Source organism: Polypterus senegalus, chromosome 2 (assembly GCF_016835505.1).
Source record: "Polypterus senegalus isolate Bchr_013 chromosome 2, ASM1683550v1, whole genome shotgun sequence".
Lineage (NCBI taxonomy): Eukaryota > Metazoa > Chordata > Cladistia > Polypteriformes > Polypteridae > Polypterus > Polypterus senegalus.
In genome coordinates this window covers 255128159-255151312 of record NC_053155.1, presented here as the reverse complement: position 1 = coordinate 255151312, position 23154 = coordinate 255128159, and the positions used below count along the sequence as shown (strand labels likewise).

The following is a 23154-nucleotide window of genomic DNA, read 5'->3' as shown; positions in this document are numbered from 1 at the left end:
TTGATTGCAGTTATTGCTGCTAAGGGTGGCCCAACCAGTTATTAGGTTCAGGGGCAATTACTTTTCACACAGAGCCATGTAGGTTTGGATTTTTTCTCCCTAAATAATAAAACCATCATTTAAAAACTGCATTTTGTGTTTACTTGTGTTATATTTGACTAATGGTTAAATGTGTTTGATGATCAGAAACATTTTGTGTGACAAACATGCAAAAGAATAAGAAATCAGGAAGGGGGCAAATAGTTTTTCACACCACTGTGTGTGTGTGTGTGTATGTATATATATATATATATATATATATATATATATTGTGAGCTGGAGGGCTGATCGCACCCCAAATAGAGACAGGCGCCCTGGGAAAACCACAAACCCTGAAACACTGACTACACATTGCTCCTTATCCTTGCACTATAACGCGTAATACAAGCCTGCAGCGGTACTCCGCCGACTTATAAGCGCCTGTCAGTTTGGGAATTGATTGTTTGCTTTTATCTCTCTCTGCTCCTAGCGGAACTGTTATATCTGACTTGTCATGGAGCACGTTTAAGCTCATGTGTTTGCGGTGTCTGAATAAAAATCCTTCTTTTTTCTACGACCTTCTGTGTCTCTGTGCAAATCTGTGACCCAAGCGTGACAAGTGGTACCAGAGTGGTTGCACAGATGGATGCCGCCGAAGACTTATTTCAGAAGTCTAAAACATTTGCACTTAAAGACTGGAAACTAAACATGGATGACCCAATCCGTGCAAATTCAAGATTTGATACATAAAGTGCACTGTTGGTTTGAAGGAGGCGTATGGAAACAGTTGTCGTGAATATATTACTGGCGGCATACCTGAAGTTCTTGAGATGAATTTCTACGCCATGATATTAAATCATTAACGATTATGTCCAGGCGATTAGAGGGTTCACAGTCCACTTGGAGAAAGAGCGGTGGATTTCGTGCTGCTTCGCAACCTGTGAGCGAGCGTCCAGGACATTCTCGCCTGATCGACAAGCTGCAGGACCTGAAAATCTAATGGGGTCAGGTAGGACCCGGAAATCCAGTCGTAGATGGGGCGCCTGTTTCTGGGGAGACAGCGGCAACAGCGGTCGACAAGACCGTGGAGGCTACAGAGCACGTCGGCGTGGGCGTCAGAGAGGATATTTCGAAGCGGAGCCGACCGTAGATGTTTCCGATGTGATCAGCTCGGCCATTTGGCAAGAGATTGTCGCTTGTCTCCAGCTCATTCAATGGGATTGGACTGGCGAGATTTGTTGCTCAACTATTACATATCCGGATGGAAAAGATGGCTTGTTGATCCCGGTGAAATTGGGACACAGAAATCTCAGCATTGTTAGATTCGGAAGTGACCTTTGTATTGTGAGACGAGACTGTCTTAATGAACAATGCCTTAGAGACTGTGAGACTGTAAAAATACGCTGTGTACATGGTGATGTTAAAGATTATCAGACTTTACTTCTTCCTTTAACTTATAGGGGCCACTTTAAGGTTTGGTCTGCCGTTTGACTCGTGCCCTTGGCCATTACTCATAGGACGGAGAAATGCCCTTTTTCGAAACTGATTAATAAATGTAAGGGACCAGTAGTCCAGTCCACTAATGAACTTGGTGGTGGGGGAGAAGAAGAAGAAATCCAAGACGAAGAACTGGTAGCGGCGGGGAAAATCTAGAGCCCAACTTAGATATTGAACCCGATCTCTCCAGCGAGACGGAGGAGGTCACCCCCGACAATCTTCCAGAATGGGCTGCTCCTTCTACATCTTCCCAGATTGCAAACGCCTCGAACACAAACCGAGTGTTAACGAACAATCAGATTTTGTGCGTTTGCAGCATACTGATAGCTCATTAGAATATGCATTTAAACAGGCTCGCCCTGCTAATGACTCTTATTACCAAGAGCGTAATTCGGGGTGTGAAAACCCCACACTTTATAGAAAAGGACGGTTGCCTTTTCAGAGTGATCTCAGATCATTTGGAGGGAATTTATTGAACAACTGGTGGTACCTGAAGCACATAGGGAAACTGTTTTGCATCTGGCACATTCACACATCTTGGGGGGGCACCTCGGTGCCGACAAAACTAGAGACCGGTTATCAAAACGATTTTATTGGCTTAATATGGGAAAAGATGTTGAACGATTTTGTACTTCATGTCCAGACTGCCAGATCGTCTCTGCTTATAAGCCTCCTCGGGCTCCCTTTGTCCTATGCCCATATTGGAAGTTCCCTTTCAGCGTGTGGGATTAGATATTGTGGGACCGTTACCTAAGACTAAGGATGGGTACCAATATTTGCTGGTGTTGGTTGATTATGCGACACGATATCCAGAAATGATCGCTGAAAAGGCCAACTCTTGGCTGTAGCCAAAGCACTATGTGAAACTTTTACTCGTATTGGTATCCCTAGAGAAATCTTAACTGATCAGGGCACACCTTTCACTTCTCGCGTGATGAAACAATTGTGTGACAGCTTTGCTATTAAGAAATTGAGTACTACTGTTTACCATCCTCAAACGAATGGTTTAACCGGCGATTTAACAAAACATTGAAACAGATGATCAGGCGAGTTGCTCATAATGATCCCACAACATGGAACACTGTCCTACCGTTTGTTTTGTGCGCGTGCGAGAATCACCACAGGCGTCCACTGGCTTGAGTCCCTTGAGTTGTTATTCGGCAGGCGGCGCGAGGCATCCTGGATGTGGTGCGTGAGGAATGGATAGGAAACGAGAGAGCAGCTAAGGGTCCAAGCTTTGCAGATCGACTAATTTCGTTGCAAGACAGAATTTCTATGCTTTCCTCTATTGCTGTGGAACACCAACAACGAGAACAGGAAACTCAGAAGCGTCTTTACGATAGGCAGCAAGCTCCGTGAGTTCAAACCTGGCGATCGTGTTTTGGTACTGGTTCCCTCGGATCCACACAAATTCTTAGCTAAATGGCAGGGCCCGCCATTATTGAGGAGCGTATGAGTCCGTAAATTACAAGGTTAGAATACCGGCGGCGCAAACCATTCCAGATTTTACACATTAACCTCTTGAAGGAATGGCACGACCGACAAGAGGTTAACACTTCCTTGGCTGCTGTTTCTCAGTCCGATGTTACCATTGGTAACGATCTTACTGACACGCAAAAGACAGAACTGTTATCTTTGATAGAACGGAACACTGATGTCTTTTCAGATTTACCAGGCAAGACTAACATTACAAAACATAAAATTACCACTGCACCTGATGTTCGCGTACAGATGCGGCCGTTCGGATACGGAAGCGCGAAATATTGTCTTGAAGAGGTAAAAAGATGCTGACACTGGGTGTAATTCGTGAAAGTAAAAGTGACTGGTGCAGCCCAGTCGTATTAGTCCCAAAGCAAGGCGGTTCGGTTCGGTTCTGTATCGATTTCAGGCGCTTGAATAAGGTCTCTAAATTGATGCTTATCCCATGCCCGTGTCGATGAACTGTTGGAAAAACTGGGTCAGGCGAGCTATATCTCCACGCTAGATCTCACGAAAGGCTATTGGCAGGTGCCTTTAGAGGCTAGCAGTTGTGAGAAAACGGCATTTGCGACTCCTGACGGACTCTATGAATTTACAAGACTCCCGTTTGGTCTTCACGGGCACCTCTAACTTTTCAGCGTATGATGGATCAGATCCTACGTCCTCACTCTGAATATGCTGGGGCATACCTTGGCGATGTCGTGATTTTTAGCAATGATTGGAAAACACACTTAGAGCGGCTTCAAGCCGTTCTTGAAAGCTTGAGACAGGCTGGCCTTACTGCTAACCCTAAGAAATGTAAACTAGGCATGTCCGAGACTCATTACTTAGGCTATTCTATGGGCAAGGGTTTACTTAGGCCACAATTAAGGAAAATAGAAGAAATGCTTGTTTACCCGAGACCTGAGACACAGAAACAAGTACGCGCTTTCTGGGACTCGCTGGTTACTACAGAAAATTCATTCCAAATTTTGCACATAGAGCTGCTCCTCTTACAGAACTTACTAGAGGCAGAAAAAACCGACCTGTCCTGTGGACAGAAAATTGCGAACGTTCTTTCAACGATTTAAAAAAAGCATTGTCTTCTTACCCGGTTCTAAGGAACCCGGATTTCACAAAAGATTTTATCTTGCAAACAGACGCAAGTGCATTTGGTGTGGGCAGTCCTGTCACAAATTTTTGATGGAGAAGAACATCCAATCACATATTTGAGTAGGAAATTACTTCCTAGGGAACGCAATTATTCTACAATTGAGAAAGAATGCTTGGCAATTAAGTGGGCTGTGGAAGCGCTTCGCTATTACTTGTGGGGACGAAACTTCACTTTGGTAACTGATCATGCTCCACTCCAGTGGTTGTACCGACAGAAAGATACAAACTCTCGTCTAATGAGATGGTTTCTGGGTTTACAACCTTACAGTTTCACAGTAAAGCACCGACCAGGTTCTGAACACGTCAACGCAGATGTATTATCACGACTAAATGAACCTAGTACAGAGAGTCGCTTGATTCACAGGAATGTGAATAAAGCTGAGGGGGAGGGTGTGAGCTGGAGGGCTGATCGCACCCCAAATAGAGACAGACGCCCTGGGAAAACCACAAACCCTGAAACACTGACTACACATTGCTCCTTATCCTTGCACTATAACGCGTAATACAAGCCTCGCGGTACTCCGCCGACTTATAAGCCTTGCGCAGCGCCTGTCAGTTTGGGAATTGATTGTTTGCTTTTATCTCTCTCTGCTCCTAGCGGAACTGTTATATCTGACTTGTCATGGAGCACGTTTAAGCTCATGTGTTTGCGGTGTCTGAATAAAAATCCTTCTTTTTTTTCTACGACCTTCTGTGTCTCTGTGCAAATCTGTGACCCAAGCGTGACAATATATATATATATATATACAGGGTGGGTCATTTATATAGATACACCTTAATAAAATGGAAATGGTTGGTGATATTAACTTCCTGTTTGTGGCACATTAGTATATGTGAAGGGGGAAACTTTTCAAAATGGGTGGTGACCATGGTGGCCATTTGGAAGTCGGCCATTTTGGATCCAACTTTTGTTTTTTCAATAGGAAGAGGGTCATGTGACACATCATACTTATTGGGAGTTTCACAAGAAAAACAATGGTGTGCTTGGTTTTAACGTAACTTTATTCTTTCATGAGTTATTTACAAGTTTCTCTTTGTTTACAGCCATTGACATGTCGCAGAGGTTAACACGTGAGGATAGAAATTGTGTTGATTTCTGGTGAACGCAGTAACCGGGTCATTGCCGCAGATTTCAATGCAAGACACCCTACGAGACCACCCATCTCCCATGCTACAGTTAGCAAACTGCTTGCTAAGTTTGGTGAAACTGGTTCAGTGTTGGATTTGCCAAAATGTGGACGCATGAAAACTGTCACTAATGAAGAAACATCAGTGGCTTTCCTAGCTTCATTCAGCAAGAGCCCACAGCGTAGCACTCGCCGCATGTCACTGGAGAGTGGCATTAGTCGAACATCCCTTAAGCGGATATTAGCTACTCACAAATGGCACCCTTACAAACTCCAGCTACTGCAGCATCTCAACGAGGATGACCCAGATTGGCGCACTGAATTTGCAGAATGGGCAAAACAAAAATTGGAACAGGACCCTCAGTTTACGCAGAAGATTTTGTTCAGTGATGAGGCAAACTTTTATGTGAATGGTGAAGTTAACAAACAAAACCACTGCTATTGGTCTGACACTAACCCACATTGGATAGATCCCTCCAAGACTGTTGGAACAAAAAAATTGATGGTATGGTGTGGTATATGGGGTACAAAGATAGTGGGGCCATTCTTCATCAATGGAAACCTCAAGGCCACTGGATATGTGAAATTGCTACATGATGATGCGTTTCCCTCTTTATGCACTGAAGCTGGCACGTTCCCTGAGTTTTTCCAGAAAGATGGTGCACCACCACATTATGGGTGTCAGGTCCGAGCATTCCTAGATGAACAGTTTCCTGGAAAGTGGATTGGTGCGTCGTGGGCCAGTTGAATGGCCCCCAAGGTCTCCCGATCTGACCCCCTTAGACTTTTATCTTTGGGGTCATCTGAAGGCAATTGTCTATGCTGTGAAGATCACGAGATGTGCAGCACCTGAAACTACGGATACTGGAAGCCTGTGCTAGCATTTCTCCTCTTGGTGTTGCTATCAGTGTGTGAAGAGTGGGAGAAGAGGGTTGCATTGACAATCCAACACAATGGGCAGCACATTGAACACATTTTATAAGTGGCCAGAAACTTGTAAATAACTCATGAAAAAATAAAGTTACGTTAAAACCAAGCACACCATTGTTTTTCTTGTGAAATTCCCAATAAGTTTGATGTGTCACATGACCCTCTTCCTATTGAAAAAACAAAAGTTGGATCCAAAATGGCCGACTTCCAAATGGCCACCATGGTCACCACCCATCTTGAAAAGTTTCCCCCCTCACATATACTAATGTGCCACAAACAGGAAGTTAATATCACCAACCATTCCCATTTTATTAAGGTGTATCCATATAAATGGCCCACCCTGTATATGTATATGTATGTATGTATATATATCTATATATATATATATCTATATATATATATATATATATATCTATATATATATATATATCTATATACAGTGGTACCTTGGTATCGTCTGCTTTGGAATAAGTCCAACTTGGTATACGTCCTGTTTGGACACGAAAAATTTTGCTTGGTATACGACCTTTGTTTGGAATACGACTCGCGTGCTAATCTTGTTTACCTCTCTCGAGACAAAACCACGAGCGTTAGTGTGCCAGTTGCTAGCATTTAGTGAACAACCCGCACTATAACTCCCTTTGAACTTTCACGTGTGTGATATAGCGGGTCCACAGCTCCTGTCAAAGTCCAGCTTTAAAATAAATAATCACCGCGCTCGCAGCTTGGTGAGGGGGCGTGGTGGTTATGTGGCTGAAGGTTGTCAGGGCGATTCGCAATGTCGGTGTTTCTCACCAAAGTGCACTTGTGAGGGACCGTCCGCATTCATGATTGTTCCTGGGGCTGCTTATCTTGATAAACAGAAGCGCGAGTCAGCTAGAAGGGCAGTAAAAAGAAAGAACGGAAGAGAGTGTGAGTGAGAGAGAGAGGGCTGCTTATCTTGATAAACAGAAGCGAGTTGGCTTGAAGGGGAGTAAAAAGAAAGAAGCAGGGGGCGCCAGGTAAAAGGCACGGCTTCTTCTTGTTTTTTTTTATTTTTAAAGAATGCTTGCTGCTGTATTTTAACTTCGTTGTTTTTAAGAAGACTTTTTTCTATTGTTTTTAACGTCTACGTTTCACTTCTGATTTTATGGATTATTTATTGGAACTTTGGAGACTGCACTTTAATTTGAACACCTTGTTTTGTTAATTGTTTTAATAAAAGCACTTTGCACTTTTTCACCATCCCTTGCTTTACCGATGAGGTTAGCAGTGAGGCACATTACCGACGATGTAGGGTTCAAGGGCTCCCCGGCCGGCAGCAGATGGGAGCATACAGCAAACCTGCATCGTCACAAGGTGATTTTGTGTTTTTTTCATGTAAATTTGAATTGATTGTTGAAAAGTATGAAGGTGGCATCATTATCCGGGACATGGCTGTTGCATACCGTTTGCGAGAACGCGGTATCTCGATTGTGAAAAACAAAGATGTTATTAAAAAGTAAAGTGAGGTAAAATTTTCATTTATTTCATCTAATTGCTTTTGTATTTATGTATTTTAGTATTAAGCAGTGTTTAAATTATTTTATACAACCCCATCAATGTATAATATGCCAGTAGCAATAGGATTTTTTTTTTCATGGGAACGAATTAATCATTTTCCCATTATTTCTTATGGGAAAAATTTGTTTGGTATACGTCCAGTTTGGTATAAGTCAAAGGGTCTGGAACGAATTAAGGACATATACCAAGGTTCCACTGTGTGTGTGTGTGTTGTATATATATATATATATATATATATATATATATATATATATATATATATATATATATATATATATATATAAAGGATTATTAGGAACACCTGTTCAATTTCTCATTAATGCAATTATCTAATCAACCAATCACATGGCAGTTGTTTCAATGCATTTAGGGGTGTGGTCCTGGTCAAGACAATCTCCTGAACTCCAAACTGAATGTCAGAATGGGAAAGGTGATTTAAGCAATTTTGAGCGTGGCATGGTTGTTGGTGCCAGACGGGCCGGTCTGAGTATTTCACAATCTGCTCAGTTATTGGGATTTTCACGCACAACCATTTCTAGGGTTTACAAAGAATGGTGTGAAAAGGGATAAACATCCATTATCGCGGCAGTCCTGTGGGAAAATGCCTTGTTGATGCTAGAGGTCAGAGGAGAATGGGCCGACTGATTCAAGCTGATAGAAGAGCAACTTTGACTGAAATAACCACTCGTTACAACCGAGGTATGCAGCAAAGCATTTGTGAAGCCACAACACGCACAACCTTGAGGCGGATGGGCTACAACAGCAGAAGACCCCACCGGTACCACTCATCTCCACTACAAATAGGAAAAAGAGGCTACAATTTGCACGAGCTCACCAAAATTGGACAGTTGAAGACTGGAAAAATGTTGCCTGGTCTGATGAGTCTCGATTTTTGTTGAGACATTCAAATGGTAGAGTCAGAATTTGGCGTAAACAGAATGAGAACATGGATCCATCATGCCTTGTTACCACTGTGCAGGCTGGTAGTGGTGGTGTAATGGTGTGGGGGATGTTTTCTTGGCACACTTTAGGCCCCTTAGTGCCAATTGGGCATCGTTTAAATGCCACGGGCTACCTGAGCATTGTTTCTGACCACGTCCATCCCTTCATGACCACCATGTACCCATCCTCTGATGGCTACTTCCAGCAGGATAATGCACCATGTCACAAAGCTTGAATCATTTCAAATTGGTTTCTTGAACATGACAATGAGTTCACTGTACTAAAATGGCCCCACAGTCACCAGATCTCAACCCAATAGAGCATCTTTGGGATGTGGTGGAACGAGCTTAGTGCCCTGGATGTGCATCCCACAAATCTCCATCAACTGCAAGATGCTATCCTATCAATATGGGCCAACATTTGTAAAGAATGCTTTCAGCACCTTGTTGAATCAGTGCCACGTAGAATTAAGGCAGTTCTGAAGGCGAAAGGTGGTCAAACACCGTATTAGTATGGTGTTCCTAATAATCCTTTAGGTGAGTGTATGTATATGTGTATGTATATATAGAGCAAAATACCCGCTTGGCAGCGGAGAAGTAAAAAGAAAAGGAAACATTTTAATAATAACGTAACATGATTGACAATGTAATTATTTTGTCTTTGTCATGAGTGTTGCTGGCATATATATACTGTGTGTATATATATATATATATATATATATATTGGGGACCACGGGTACAGGGCTTGGAAACCCAGCCCTGTAGGGACCCGTGGTCACCGCCAGGCAGCGCCCCGATGCCGGTTTACCCTGTGTGGTCTTTGGCCGGGGATGGAGTCCGGCCAGGACGCCTTGGAAGACCGGAGGAGGGCGTGTACCTCCTCCAGACCGAGTGGGCGTCCGTCCTGGTTAGGCAGGGGGCCTCGGGTACAGGGCTTGGAAGCCCAGCCCTGTAGGGACCCGTGGCCACCGCCAGGCGGCGCCCGGTGCCTAATTATCCCGGGAGCCCGGCACTTCCGCCATACCAGGAAGTGCGGGGAAGACTTTGTGTGGCGCCCGGAGAGCCGACAGGAAAGCAGCCGACACTTCCGCCACGCTGGGGCGTGGCTAAGGAGAAGAGGCCGGAAACACCTGGGGCTCATCCGGGGGCATTATTTAAGGGGCCGCCTCCCTCCAGTCATTGGTGGAAGTCGGGAGGCAGAAGACGGAGCTGGAGAGAGGACAGGAGGCGGCCAGAGGAAAGGCACAGTGACTGTGGGCCCTGGACTTTTGGGGATTGTGCTGAAGGCACTGGGGTTTTGTGAGTGCACGAATTTATAACTTGTATATATTGTAAATAAACAGTGTGTGGTGAAAAATATGTCGTCCGTCTGTCTGTGCTGGGGCCAGCGTTCACAATATATATATATAATATACACACACACACACACATACTTGTGTACATATATACACACACACACACGTACTATGGGTTGCCAAACAGGCAAATAAATTGATTTTGTGAATATATAAAGTTGGCGTCAGAATATATAAAGTCATTCCCGAATATATAAAGTCAAAACTTGAATATAGAAAGTCGGCGTTGCTATATATAAAGTCAAACTTGTTTCTGAATACATAAAGTCAAAAGTTGAATATATAAAGTCAAAACCTGAATATATAAAGTCAGCGTCGGAATTTATAAAGGCATTCCTGATTATATAAAGTCAATATCGGAGTATATAAACTCATTCCTGAATATATAAAGTCAAAGTCAAAATCTATTGATTGAAACGACTCTGAACTGAACTAAGTTAACAAAAACGTATTCAGAAAAATAAATGAAAAAAAAAACACTGTTCGGTTAATGTTTTGAAAATGATGCATGTGCCCTGTCCAGGATTGGTTCCTGCCTTGCGCCCAGTGATGGCTGGGATTGGCTCCAGCAGACCCCCGTGACCCTGTGGTCGGATTCAACGGGTTGGGAAATGGATGGATATTCCAGCGCTTACTTTATATATTCCGACGCTGACTTTATATATTCCAATGCTGACTTTATATATTTAAGTTTTGACTTTATATATTCTAGCGCTTACTTTATATATTCCGAAATATTCCAACGCTGACTTTGTATATTCAAGTTTTGACTTTATTTATTCAGACAGTGACTTTATATAATCAAGTTTTGACTTTATATAGTTAAATGTAGTCATCATTGCATAACTTTTTCTTTCCCATAGAAATTTAAAGACTAAATTCAACTTCCATTCCGAGATATTTCTGTCGACTAAATAGAACCTACTTATATCTAAATTCGAGCTATTGACCTGTCTGTTGCCTGCCTGCCCGAATAAGTCACCCTTGCTTGGCTCTTACTTTTTTACCGTTCATTTAATCATGGCTAGTGGCGGAAAAATTATAAAATGGAAGGAGGATTACACTGAGTATGGCTTTACCAAAACAATTATTGATGGCGAATCGATTATTCATAAAGCTTCAATTGGTGATCTGTTTTTCTGTGTTAACGTCATATTTTTTCATACTTCTTCTCAAACTAAGCGTGTGCGAGGGTAAAATGAATAGGGAAGCGCTGATCAATGTAATCGGTGTACCATGAAATCATGCATTGACATAAGTTCCCCTTTGCTTGTATTGCAAAGTGTGATTAAATGCGTGATTTTTTAACACGTTATGGAGCACATGCATCGAAGCTTCTCAGCTGTGCTTGTGCTAAGAAAAGGAAACATTTTAAAAATAACGTAACACGATTGTCAATGTAACCTTTTGTAAGTAGTGCCTGGAGGATTCAGGGGGGAGAAACTGTAGAGACAGCGTATGTATTAACTTGTGGATTTTTCTGTGAGTATTTGGTGGCAGCGTCACAAAGTTGCTTCCGTAACACATTAGCTGCGGAGCTCAGCTCAGAGCGAAATGAGGTGAATGGGAGGGGAGATGATGACGGGACTCCCCCACCCGCCTTAACTGTCAATCCCCACAAACACAGTCTCTCGGAATTTGCATAAGCACAGCCCTTCACGTGCAATTTTAACTTAGTTACAAAGTGATCAAAACTCTCGTTTATATCCTGCGTCCTCTCATTAAACTTGTATCCCGCATGACAAGCGTCAGCCTGTCTATGAACTTAATTTAAACTTTAGGTTTACACCTTGCTTTGTTTCCGAAGTAGCAGCACTCATGAATATGGTTATATATGTCATTCCCTCGCTTCTTATTGTTTTGCTGCCTTCTCAATTGTATAATGCATGTTTTCTTCAGCGCTTTTTGGAGCTCTTCCTGGTTTTCTACGCACTGTGTTGACAGTCAGTTCACGTGATTACGTGGGAGGCGTGATGATGTCACATGAAACTCCGCCCCCACGGCTTTCGAACTCAACTCCATTACAGTAAATGGAGAAAAATAGCTTCCAGTTATGACCATTACGCGTAGAATTTCAAAATGAAACCTGCCCAACTTTTGGAAGGAAGCTGTAAGGAATGAGCCTGCCAAATTTCAGCCTTCTACCTACACGGGAACTTGGAGAATTAGTGATGAGTCAGTGAGGGCTTTGCCTTTTAGTAGTATAGATTTACAACAATAAAGGCGCCGGCGGAAAGGTGCGAACGGATTTAAGGTGGGCCGGGATTGCAAGTTTTTTCATAGGCTTTGGTAATTCTAGTGTTAAACAATAAAACCATAAGAATACATATTTCGAGATCATCTGTATTCAACCTTGCCCCCTACTCAGGAGCCACACTGCCAAAAAAATATTTTTGCAAGAGCCTCAATCCAAAAACATCTCTTTCCTCCTTGAGACCATTATGCATTTGGGAATGAGACTAATAATATATGTTGTTAAGGGATGAAAAACATAATCTAATAACTGTAATTATTATTGCAACCACAAATTTCAACATTACTGGCAGTGTTTCAACATTATTATTATTATTAAATATTTTCCAAGGGTTGATCACAAAGTTCATAACAGCAACAGACTGTGCATTGCTGTTTTTCACAACCCATAACAGAGAGCATTGCTGATCATCACAGCCCTTAACAGCAGGTAAGAAACTGACGGCACATTGGTGATCTTTTTTCACAGTCCAAAACAACAATATCATAAAGCACGTTGCTGATGAATGCACAGTTTCACTTTGACGTTCCACTTTCTCTCTCCTGTATCCCCTCCTGAAGGAAAAAGTAAAACGTCTTTCAGTTCTACTGTAGCCTGCATTAATATTTTAGACTAGAATGGGTTATTAGAAGAGCAACATTGTACTTGCTTTACTCGGTGTGATTTCTGACACTCCTGCTGCTGAATATGGGATTTGTAGTCGAGCTTTGCTGAGTCAATATGTTTTGGTTATGGCATTTTATTTTGAGACTGCAGAGAAAGCTGCATCACACTTTTTTTTTGTTTTATTGTGTTTAAAAATTATTTTCCCTCTTCACAAAAAATAAGTTTATAGAGGTTAGAAGTGTAGAAAGGGAAAGTAGTTGACAATGGAGTTTTATCTAAAATACTTTCTACCTTATTATCACTATGTTGACTAAAAAGTCTCAAACTTCTCTCCAGCCCCAATCAAAACTATCTATTTCATGCAGACTAACAAACATGATAGGTTAACACCCATAGATGTTATGTCTATGTTACATAATAACTAAAATGGAAAAGCTTATGTAAACATTAATTGCAGGCTGACAGAAAAAGAAAATTAATGTGACTTTTCAAGATTTTCAACTTAAAAGTTGTTTATTCTTTAGTAATATAATTGGTCATTTTTCCATTATTGCATGAAAATTATACCATTTTTAGACATGTAAAAAGAAGGAAATACCAGTGGAAGATATCAGCGGTGTGTAGGACAGCCTTTGTTCTCAACCCTGCGAAGTGCAACCTATTTTGTGGAGATGACCCATGATATGGATGGACAAACTTGGGTGTACGGATATTATTCACCATCATATATACACTGTCGACGAAATCCCTGTCAGTTAAAGAGCTTACAGGGTTTTTCCTATGAAGAGAAAGGTCATCAAAGAGTGGGCTGATCGTATGCTGCTGGAAGGTATTCTTGATCCCACTACCTTGGCATCACCAGTGGTTTTGGTGCATGAGCCCAATGGAACCTTTCACTTTTTTGTGGATTACTGTGGAATGAATGCCAAAACCACCAGTGATGCCTATCCTATGCCCCTAGTGCATGACATTTTAGAGTCCTTACAAGGCACAGTGGTTTTTAGCACTCTGGATTTACAATCTGGCTATTGCCAGGTTCGCATGTGAGAAGATGGTGTAGCTAAGACTGCAGTGATCTCTCCCAGTGGCTTGTTCCAGTTCCGAGTAATGCCTTTCAGTCTGAAGAATGCCTGATGGAACAAGTGCTGAGGGGGTTGATTGGAAAGAACTGTTTTGTCTATATTGACAATATCATTGTCTTCTCCCCATCACTAGAGCAACACCTCCGGGACCTAAACGAGATCTATCGGCTCCAGCAGGCTCGGCTGACCCTAAGCGTCGGTAAGTGTCACCTTGGACAACCTCAACTTACCTTCCTTGGCCATGTGGTGTCAGGAAATGGGATTAGTGCGGACCCACCACCTTCTGACATTAAATCCCTACTGTTTTTTTTTTTGGGAATACTGGGTTTGTTCCACAAGTTCATACCCAGATTAGCTGACACTGCAGAATCATTACATCGCCTGCTGAGGAAGGGGACCTCATGGCAGTGAACTCCGGCATGCCAAAAGGTATTTGAGCAACTGAAGAAACATCTGTTGGAACCTCCAGTTTTGGCACAAACTAATCCTCTGCTCACCTTCCAAGTCCAGACTGACACTAGCAATATGGGGCTTGGGTCCATATTAACACAGATCAATGAGGAAGAAGAATGAGTATTTGCCTATGCCTAAAGGTCTCTCTGAAGCCCCAAACTCAACTATTCAGTGTGAGAGGAGGAGTGTTCAAGGTGTACACAAACCTTTGTGTACAGCCTTTGCCATGAAGCTCAGAATTGAGCTCAGGTGCATCCTGTTTCCCTTGATCATCCTTGAGATGTTTCTGCAGCTTAATTGGAGTCCACCTGTGGTAAATTCAGTTGATTGGACATGATTTGGAAAGGCACACACCTGTCTATATAAGGTCCCATAGTTGACAGTTCATGTCAGAGCACAAACCAAGCATGAAGTCACAGGAATTGTCTGTAGACCTTCTAGACGGGATTGTCTCGAGGCACAAATCTGGGGAAGGTTGCAGAAAAATTTCTGCTGCTTTGAAGGTCCCAATGAGCACAGTGGCCTCCATCATCCGTAAGTGGAAGAAGTTTGAAACCACCAGGACTCTTCCTAGAGCTGGCCGGTCATCTAAACTGAGCGATCAGGGGAGAAGGGCCTTAGTCAGGGAGATGACCAAGAACCCAATGGTCACAGAGCTCCAGAGGTCCTCTGTGGAGAGAGGAGAACCTTCCAGAAGGACAACCATCTCTACAGCAATCAACCAATCAGTCATGTATGGTAGAGTGGCCAGACGGAAGACACTCCTTAGTAAAAGGCACAAAGCAGCCAGCCTGGAGTTTGCCAAAAGGCACCTGAAGGACTCTCAGACCATGAGAAACAAAATTCTCTGGTCTGATGAGACAAAGATTGAACTCTTTGGTGTGAATGCCAGGCGTCACGTTTGGAGGAAACCAGGCACCGCTCATCACCAGGCCAATACCATCCCTAGAGTGAAGCATGGTGGTGGCAGCATCATGCTGTGGGGATGTTTTTCAGCGGCAGGGACTGGGAGACTAGTCAGGATAAAGAGAAAGATGACTGCAGCAATGTACAGAGACATCCTGGATGAAAACCTGCTCCAGAGCACTCTTGACCTCAGACTGGGGCGACGGTTCATCTTTCAGCAGGACAACGACCTTAAGCACACAGCCAAGATATTAAAGGAGTGGCTTCAGGACAACTCTGTGAATGTCCTTGGTTGGCCCAGCCAGAGCCCAGACTTGAATCCGATTGAACATCTCTGGAGAGATCTTAAAATGGCTGTGCACCGACGCTTACCATTCAACCTGATGGAGCTTGAGAGGTGCTGCAAAGAGCAGCAAAACCGGCCAAGGATAGGTGTGCCAAGCTTGTGGCATCATATTCAAAAAGACTTGTGGCTGTAATTGCTGCCAAAGGTGCATCGACAAAGTATTGAGCAAAGGCTGTGAATACTTATGTACATGTGATTTCTCAGTTTTTTTTATTTTTAATAAATTTGCAAAAACCTCAAACTTTTTCACGTTGTCATTATGGGGTGTTGTGTGTAGAATTCTGAGGAAAAAAATGAATTTAATCCATTTTGGAATAAGGCTGTAACATAACAAAATGTGGAAAAAGTGATGCGTTGTGAATACTTTCCGGATGCACTGTACCACGTGACCAACATGAAACCCTACTGTGACCTCAAGAAGGGTTTGGGGGTAAGGACTCTGTAATGGTTGTCTTGAATATGTGTGTGTGTCACTGTCAGTTTGCACCTTTACCCATTCCTGATAATGGTGAAATGGCTGAATTTGTAAGGCCAGCCAATGGTACATAGGGAGGGGAGCACCTGGCTTAGAGGGCCAAACAGACTGTACAGGGAGGAAGCTAACCAAATGTGTGGCGGGTAAAAAGGAGAGGAAGGAGAAGTGGGCGTAGAGCCAATTCTGGACAATTTTTTTTTTCCTTTTCTAGTGAATGAGGTGAAGGCATTTCAGGGAGAACTTGGCGGGCCAGCACAAGGGACTGTTTAGCAGTACGTTTCCCTGAACAAGAGGTATTGTTTGGCACATCATTCCTCACCACAGATTGTAGACGGTCATCCCTAACTGTGAATATTTAAAGGACTCCAAATTCATTAAATTTTTCTTTTCTCTTTCTCATATTTATGTATTAGTGGCGTATGTGGTTGAGTGTTTTGTGCCGTGATTTGTGTGGTGTGGGAAGTGCTGCAGCGCGATAATATGTATATAGGTGTTTTTGTTAAGTGTGTGTGGTTTCTTATAATCATTTTTTTAACTTAACTCTGCCTTTACTGGTGTGTTTCTGTGCTTGGGTTGGTGTAGTAAGGAATTACTGTTGGTTGCTCATGCAATAATTTCTTTATTTTTTTGCTTTCTCTTTCCTGCCGCTGTAGGATGGCAGCGCATATTATAATCGTGCTGGCTCGGGGAGTGGTACAAAGTGATCTGATCAAAATATGCAGTTATTTTTTTAATGTGGTCAACTGTTGCTTAATTGTCATCATATAACCATACTAATACTAGTTGTAAGTAGGGCTGACAGTTGGTTGAACTACAGAGAAACAGCTCGTTTTTAGAAATATTCAAAGTTGGAGCCATGAGTAGTAAAACTGCTTTATGGATATGTACAAACAAAGCAGGTTATAGTAATATTTTAAATAACAACTCTGCATAAATAAATTATTTAGATCCTTACAGTTATTAATTTCTTTAGATTATTCACTATTCTTTAGATTTATTTAGATTCCTCATTATATTTCATATTGTTTAAGTGGTTATGCATTTTTTTATTGTAATAAAAAACACAACTGTGAAACATTATACAGGTGCCGGTCATAAAATTAGAATATCATGACAAAGTTGATTTATTTCAGCAATTCCATTCAAAAAGTGAAATTTGTATATTAGGTTCATTCATTACACACAGACTGATGTATTTCAAATGTTTATTTCTTTTAATTTTGATGATTATAACTCACAACTAATGAAAGTCCCAAATTCAGTATCTCGGAAAATTAGAATATCAATTAAGACCAATGCAATAAAAGGATTTTTAGAAATGTTGGCCAGCTGAAAGGTATGAGCATGTACAGCACTCACTATTTAGTTGGGGCTCCTTTGGCCTGGATTACTGCAGCAATGCGGTGTGGCATTGAGTAGATCAGTCTGTGGCACTGCTCAGGTGTTATGAGAGCCCATGTTGCTATGATAGTGGCCTTCAGCTCTTCTGAATTATTGGGTCTGGCGTATTGCATCTTCCTCTTCACAATACCCCATAGATTTTTCTATGGGGTTAAGGTCAGGCGTGTTTGCTGGCCAATCAAGAACAGGGATACCATGGCCCTAAACCAGGTACTGGTAGTTTTGGCACTTTGTGCAGGTGCCAGTTCCTGTTGGAAAATGAAATCTGCATCTCCATAAAGTTCGTCAGCAGCAGGAAGCATGAAGTGCTCTAAAACTTCCTGGTAGACGGCTGCGTTGACCTTGGACCTCAGAAAACACAATGGACCAACACCAGCAGATGACCTAGCACCCCAAACCATCACTGACTGTGGAAACTTTACCCTGGACCTCAAGCAACGTGGATTCTGTGCCTCTCCTCTCTTCCTCCAGACTGGGACCTTGATTTCCAAAGGAAATGCAAAATTTACTTTCATCAGAGAACATAACTTTGGACCACTCAGCAGCAGTTTTGTCTTTAGCCCAGGCGAGACGCTTCTGACACTGTCTCTTGTTCAAGAGTGGCTTGACACAAGGAATGCGACAGCTGAAACCCATGTCTTGCATACGTCTGTGCGTGGTGGTTCTTGAAGCACTGACTCCAGCTGCAGTCCACTCTTTGTGAATCTCCCCCACAGTTTTGAATGGGCTTTGTTTCACAATCCTCTCCAGGGTGTGGTTATCCCTATTGCTTGTACACTTTTTTCTACGACATCCTGTCCTTCCCTTCGCCTCTCTATTAATGTGCTTGGACACAGGGCTCTGTGAACAGCCAGCCTCTTTAGCAATGACCTTTTGTGTCTTGCCCTCCTTGTGCAAGGTGTCAGTGGTCAACTTTTGGACAACTGTCAAGTCAGCAGTCTTCCCCATGATTGTGTAGTCTACAGAACTAGACTGAGAGACGATTTAAAGGCTTTTGCAGGTGTTTTGAGTTAATTAGCTGATTAGATTGTGGCACCAGGTGTCTTCAATATTGAACCTTTTCACAATATTCTAATTTTCCGAGATACTGAATTTGGGGCTTTCATTAGTTGTCAGTTATAAATTAAAAAAATAAACATTTGAAATACATCAGTCTCTGTGTAATGAATGAATCTAATATACAAGTTTTTACTTTTTGAATGGAATTACTGAAATAAATCAAGTTTGTCATGATATTCTAATTTTATGACCGGCACCTGTATATTTTAAAAATATTTATAAACTAATTATAGACCGAACATGTCAAAACATTTCCAAAATAACAACATGAATTAACTATACCATTTTAAGAGAATTTAAACATGTACAATAATGTGATTAACTGAAACAGTTGTGTCACTAACAAGTGTTGCTAGTGTTATCAGTGCTACCTTGCAGTCATTTTGGTTAGCCATACATGTAAATACAGTAGTTCGCCTGTGAAATATTGCAATAGAATGTTTAAACTCCTGTTTTGCATGGTACATCTCTATATTGGATTGTTTAAAGTCCTATGCAGTAATCCTCTTACATTTCATCTACAGGGTGACATCTGTGATCCATGGTTTGTGAGGTTACTATTTAAAAGGGAGAAAGTTGACATTGTCTTGCATTTTGCAGCTCAGACCCATGTAGGTAAGTATCAGAGATCATAAGAGAAAAGTTATTTGCACCGTAAATTAAACATGGTCTTGACTCTACATAAGATTGTGATTTTGATGTGTTTACGGTGAAGTTTTTTGTGTTTCAAACATAAGAATAGTACCAGTACCTTGGGCCAGAGGTCAGAGTTTTTACCTTTATCATCTGATCACAGGCCCGATCTTGTACACTTGAGTAAAGAGAGGTGCTGCACTGTCAGCTGATCACCACTTGGTGGTGAGTTTGTTTAGATAAATGGAGAATTAGCTGTACAGGCATGGAAGAGCAATGTGGCTAGTTAGGGTATGTTGTGAACAGTTAGCAGATGGCTCTGTTTGCATTGCCATCCACTCTTTCCTCCTAAACCTCATACGGGGTCATATGAGTCTAAATGGACCTTGTTCAAGGCCTCAGTAATTGATACAGTGTCAAACAGCTATGACAAAAGGTTGTTTGCACCTGTCATAGTGGCAACCTTAGCACCTATCTGTAGACACCAAGTGGTAGGGTAAGCTGTATTAAAGATGGAGAGGCAGGTTGACAGCCATTCACATAGTTGTTTGTTTGATTTTTTTTACTGCTTTGAAATGTTAACATTTTCATTATTAGATCAAGAAGTGAACAGTGTCAGTCCAAAATAGTAATATTTGCTGTTCAATTATATTAATTATACATTATAGTAATTATCTATTTATATAACATATTAGAAGAATAAAAAATTTAATGAACACTTTTTTGCTTACTAAATAATTTGTTGGAAAACCTAAAAGATATAATTCTGGAAGTTGGATTAATTGATGAAAATCTCTTCCAAATTATAAGAAAATAGAAAAGAGCGACCCTACAAAGACAAAAGGCAGAAGGCGGCATGGCTCTACCTAACTTCCAGTTTTATTACTGGGCGGCAAATATACAGTCGATAAGAACCTGGACACAAATAGAAGAACATACACAGGCATGGACCGCAATAGAAGTAAAATCCTGCAGTACTTCTTTGTATTCCTTGCTTTGTGCTCCAATAAACACACGTTATCGGCATTACACTAATAACCCAATTGTGCTCCACTCACTTAGAATCTGGAACCAATGTAGAAAGCATTTTAAGACGGAGAAGCTTCTTTCTGTGGCACCCCTGCAAAAGAACCACCTCTTTCAACCCTCACAAACATATGCAGTTTTTAATATCTGGAAAAAATTTGGAATTAACTTGCTTAGAGACCTTTATATAGACAACGTCTTTGCATCCTATGAACAATTACGTTCCAAATTTAACATTCCAGCTACAAATTTCTTTCACTATCTTCAAATCAGGAACTTTGTTAAACAGAACCTTCCAGATTTTCCTCATCTTGCACCCTCATCCACGCTGGAAAAATTATTGCTCAATTTCAAGGAGTTAGACTCCATCTCTACAATATATAAAATCCTTTTACAATCCCTTCCTTTCAAAGATCCAAGAGGACACTGGGAAAATGACCTCTCAATTAATATATCAGAAAAGGAGTGGAAAGTAGCAATGCAGAGAATTCACTCAAGCTCCATATGCAAAGCATACAATTATACAACTCAAAATTATATATCGAGCACATCTGTCTCGACTAAAACTCTCAAAATGTTTCCAGGGCATGATCCAACCTGCGAGCGTTGCAACCAAGCCCCAGCCTCACTAGGTCACATGTTCTGGGCCTGCTTCAAATTAACATTATTCTGGACAAAAATTTTTAATTACCTCTCAGACAGTCTTGGACTCACAATCCCTCCTAACCCATTAACAGCTGTGTTTGGGGTTCTTCCAGAGGGTCTTAAAGTGGAGAAAGACAAACAAACTGTGATTGCATTCACTACACTGTTGGCACGCAGACTTATTCTGATAAACTGGAAGAACCCAAACTCTCCTCTTTTAAGTCAGTGGGAAACTGATGTGTTATATTATTTAAAATTGGAAAAATCAAATACTCAGTTAGAGGATCTGTGCAGACTTTTTTCAAAACATGGCATGATCTAATCAGTAATATTTTGAAATGATTTTATAAAGCACAGAGAATTTGTTGATTTAGGTATTTTTAAAAGCCTTAAATTTTACACCGTTTGGCTTGCTCTCTCTCTCAAGGTTGGGATCGATCTGTTCTTAGCATAATTCTTTTTTTTGTAAAACTTGATTGCTATGTATTGATTGTAATAAAATTAATAAATAAATAAATAAATAAAAAAATAAAAAAAATAAAAAAAAACAAATTATAAGAAAATAATTAACATCTGTTCTTGTGATATTTGTTAAATGTGTGGGGTTTTCCTTATTTTTTGGAGATCTGTTGTGGTTTTTGCAGATTGCATCCACGTTTTATTCCTGAAAGTAAGAGCAATTTTTGTCATTCATTCGTTTTTGTAATGAAATTTATTATACATGTTTCAAACATGTTGATGTTATGTGCCACTCACAATTTAAAATTTTGTGACTCTATGCATTTATTAATGGTATAACTTGGCACACCTGTTATTGCCATTTCGCTAACTGTTACAGTTGTTTATTTTTTAAGTGCTTCTTTTAAGCAAAAAAAAAGAATTCATATTTTTTAGATTTTGTATAAAATTCAAACCTGGGAATCTTTCAGAGCCAAAATCCCAACCATGGGTTGATTTATGCATACTAGTTTTCACATTTACACTTTATATAGGCTGTCTACAATAGTTACATTGTAAGCAACATGTGTAGAATAAATATAGCTCTCATATGACACGATTATTTTTCCTATGTAAGCCTTTTAGAATAAGATATCATCATATGATTTGAATAAATACTACTCTCTATGTAGCTGAATACTATAGTACTAACAATACTTAATGTGTTCTTCTAAAAACTGATGACCTTGAAAGAAAAGTATGCTTATTTTTATTCTAAGATAAGACTCTCTAGTGCAATTCACATGATATTGCCTGTCTTTTTTATCTTAATAATGTGTAACTTACTCATTATATTTGTTACATTTTCTTGTATCATCCATTAGGAATCTTTTTTGCTATTTGAACTATTGGTAAAAAAATGTTAATGGAAACAATGAGCTATAAATGACTCCTTAACATATTTCCATCATTAATAAATTGGTTTACATAGATAATAAGTAGTATACTCGGCAGTTTTCTGATAAATCAGTTTATGTATTCTTCATATGTTCATAAAGCATTTATAGAGTTTGTGAACCCCTTAGAACCTTTTGAATTCCTGCATAAACCTGACCTAAACTGTGATGAGAAAACAATAAAACAAACAAAAGTTATACTTTTCATTTTTTAATTGATCAAAATTACTCAACATTACATTACTTTGTTAGAAAAAAGTATATGAACCTATGCTTTCAGTTACTAGTATGGCCCATTTTAGTAGCAATAACTTCAACTTTATGATGTCGTTGGGTTTCTTTCACAAACTCCTACTTCAAGTTCTCCCACAACAATTTTAATGGGTTAAGGACTGCACTTAGACTCTGCCTTAGTGTTAATTACTGCTCCACTGTGCCACTTGCAGTAAAACACATGCCCCAAAGCTATATTGGTTTATAGATGCTATAAAATTCTTTTTTTTCTAAATAATTATTACCACTTTATAAGGCCATTTGTTTTTATCTGATTTGCCCATAGTTATGAAATTAAGAAAGATGTTGATTTCACTTTTCATTATTGAGTTATCTTGTAGCTACTTCAGTAATACCATTAGAGATGCTGTTTTCTCTTGTCATTCATTCTTTAAAAAGATTAAAAAATAATTCTGATGTTTAAATCTTCAGTGTTATTGACTGTATTATTTATAAACAAATTATAAAGTGTACTTTCATTCCTCAGAGTAAATGTTAAGTTAAATTCCTCTTGCCAGTGCTTTCATGTGAATGATATTGTTATTTTTGTTTTATTTTTT

General features: G+C 40.6%; 1 protein-coding gene across 1 annotated transcript in view; it reads left to right on the top strand.

Moving 5' to 3' along the window:
* Window positions 1–23154, top strand: part of LOC120523791 (dTDP-D-glucose 4,6-dehydratase-like) — a 60314-nt gene that overhangs the window by 17636 nt on the left and 19524 nt on the right. Inside the window, exon 4 of the mRNA XM_039745390.1 lies at window positions 19148–19238. Within this exon, the coding sequence (XP_039601324.1) occupies window positions 19148–19238 (91 nt within the window). The remainder of the gene's footprint in view (window positions 1–19147; window positions 19239–23154) is intronic.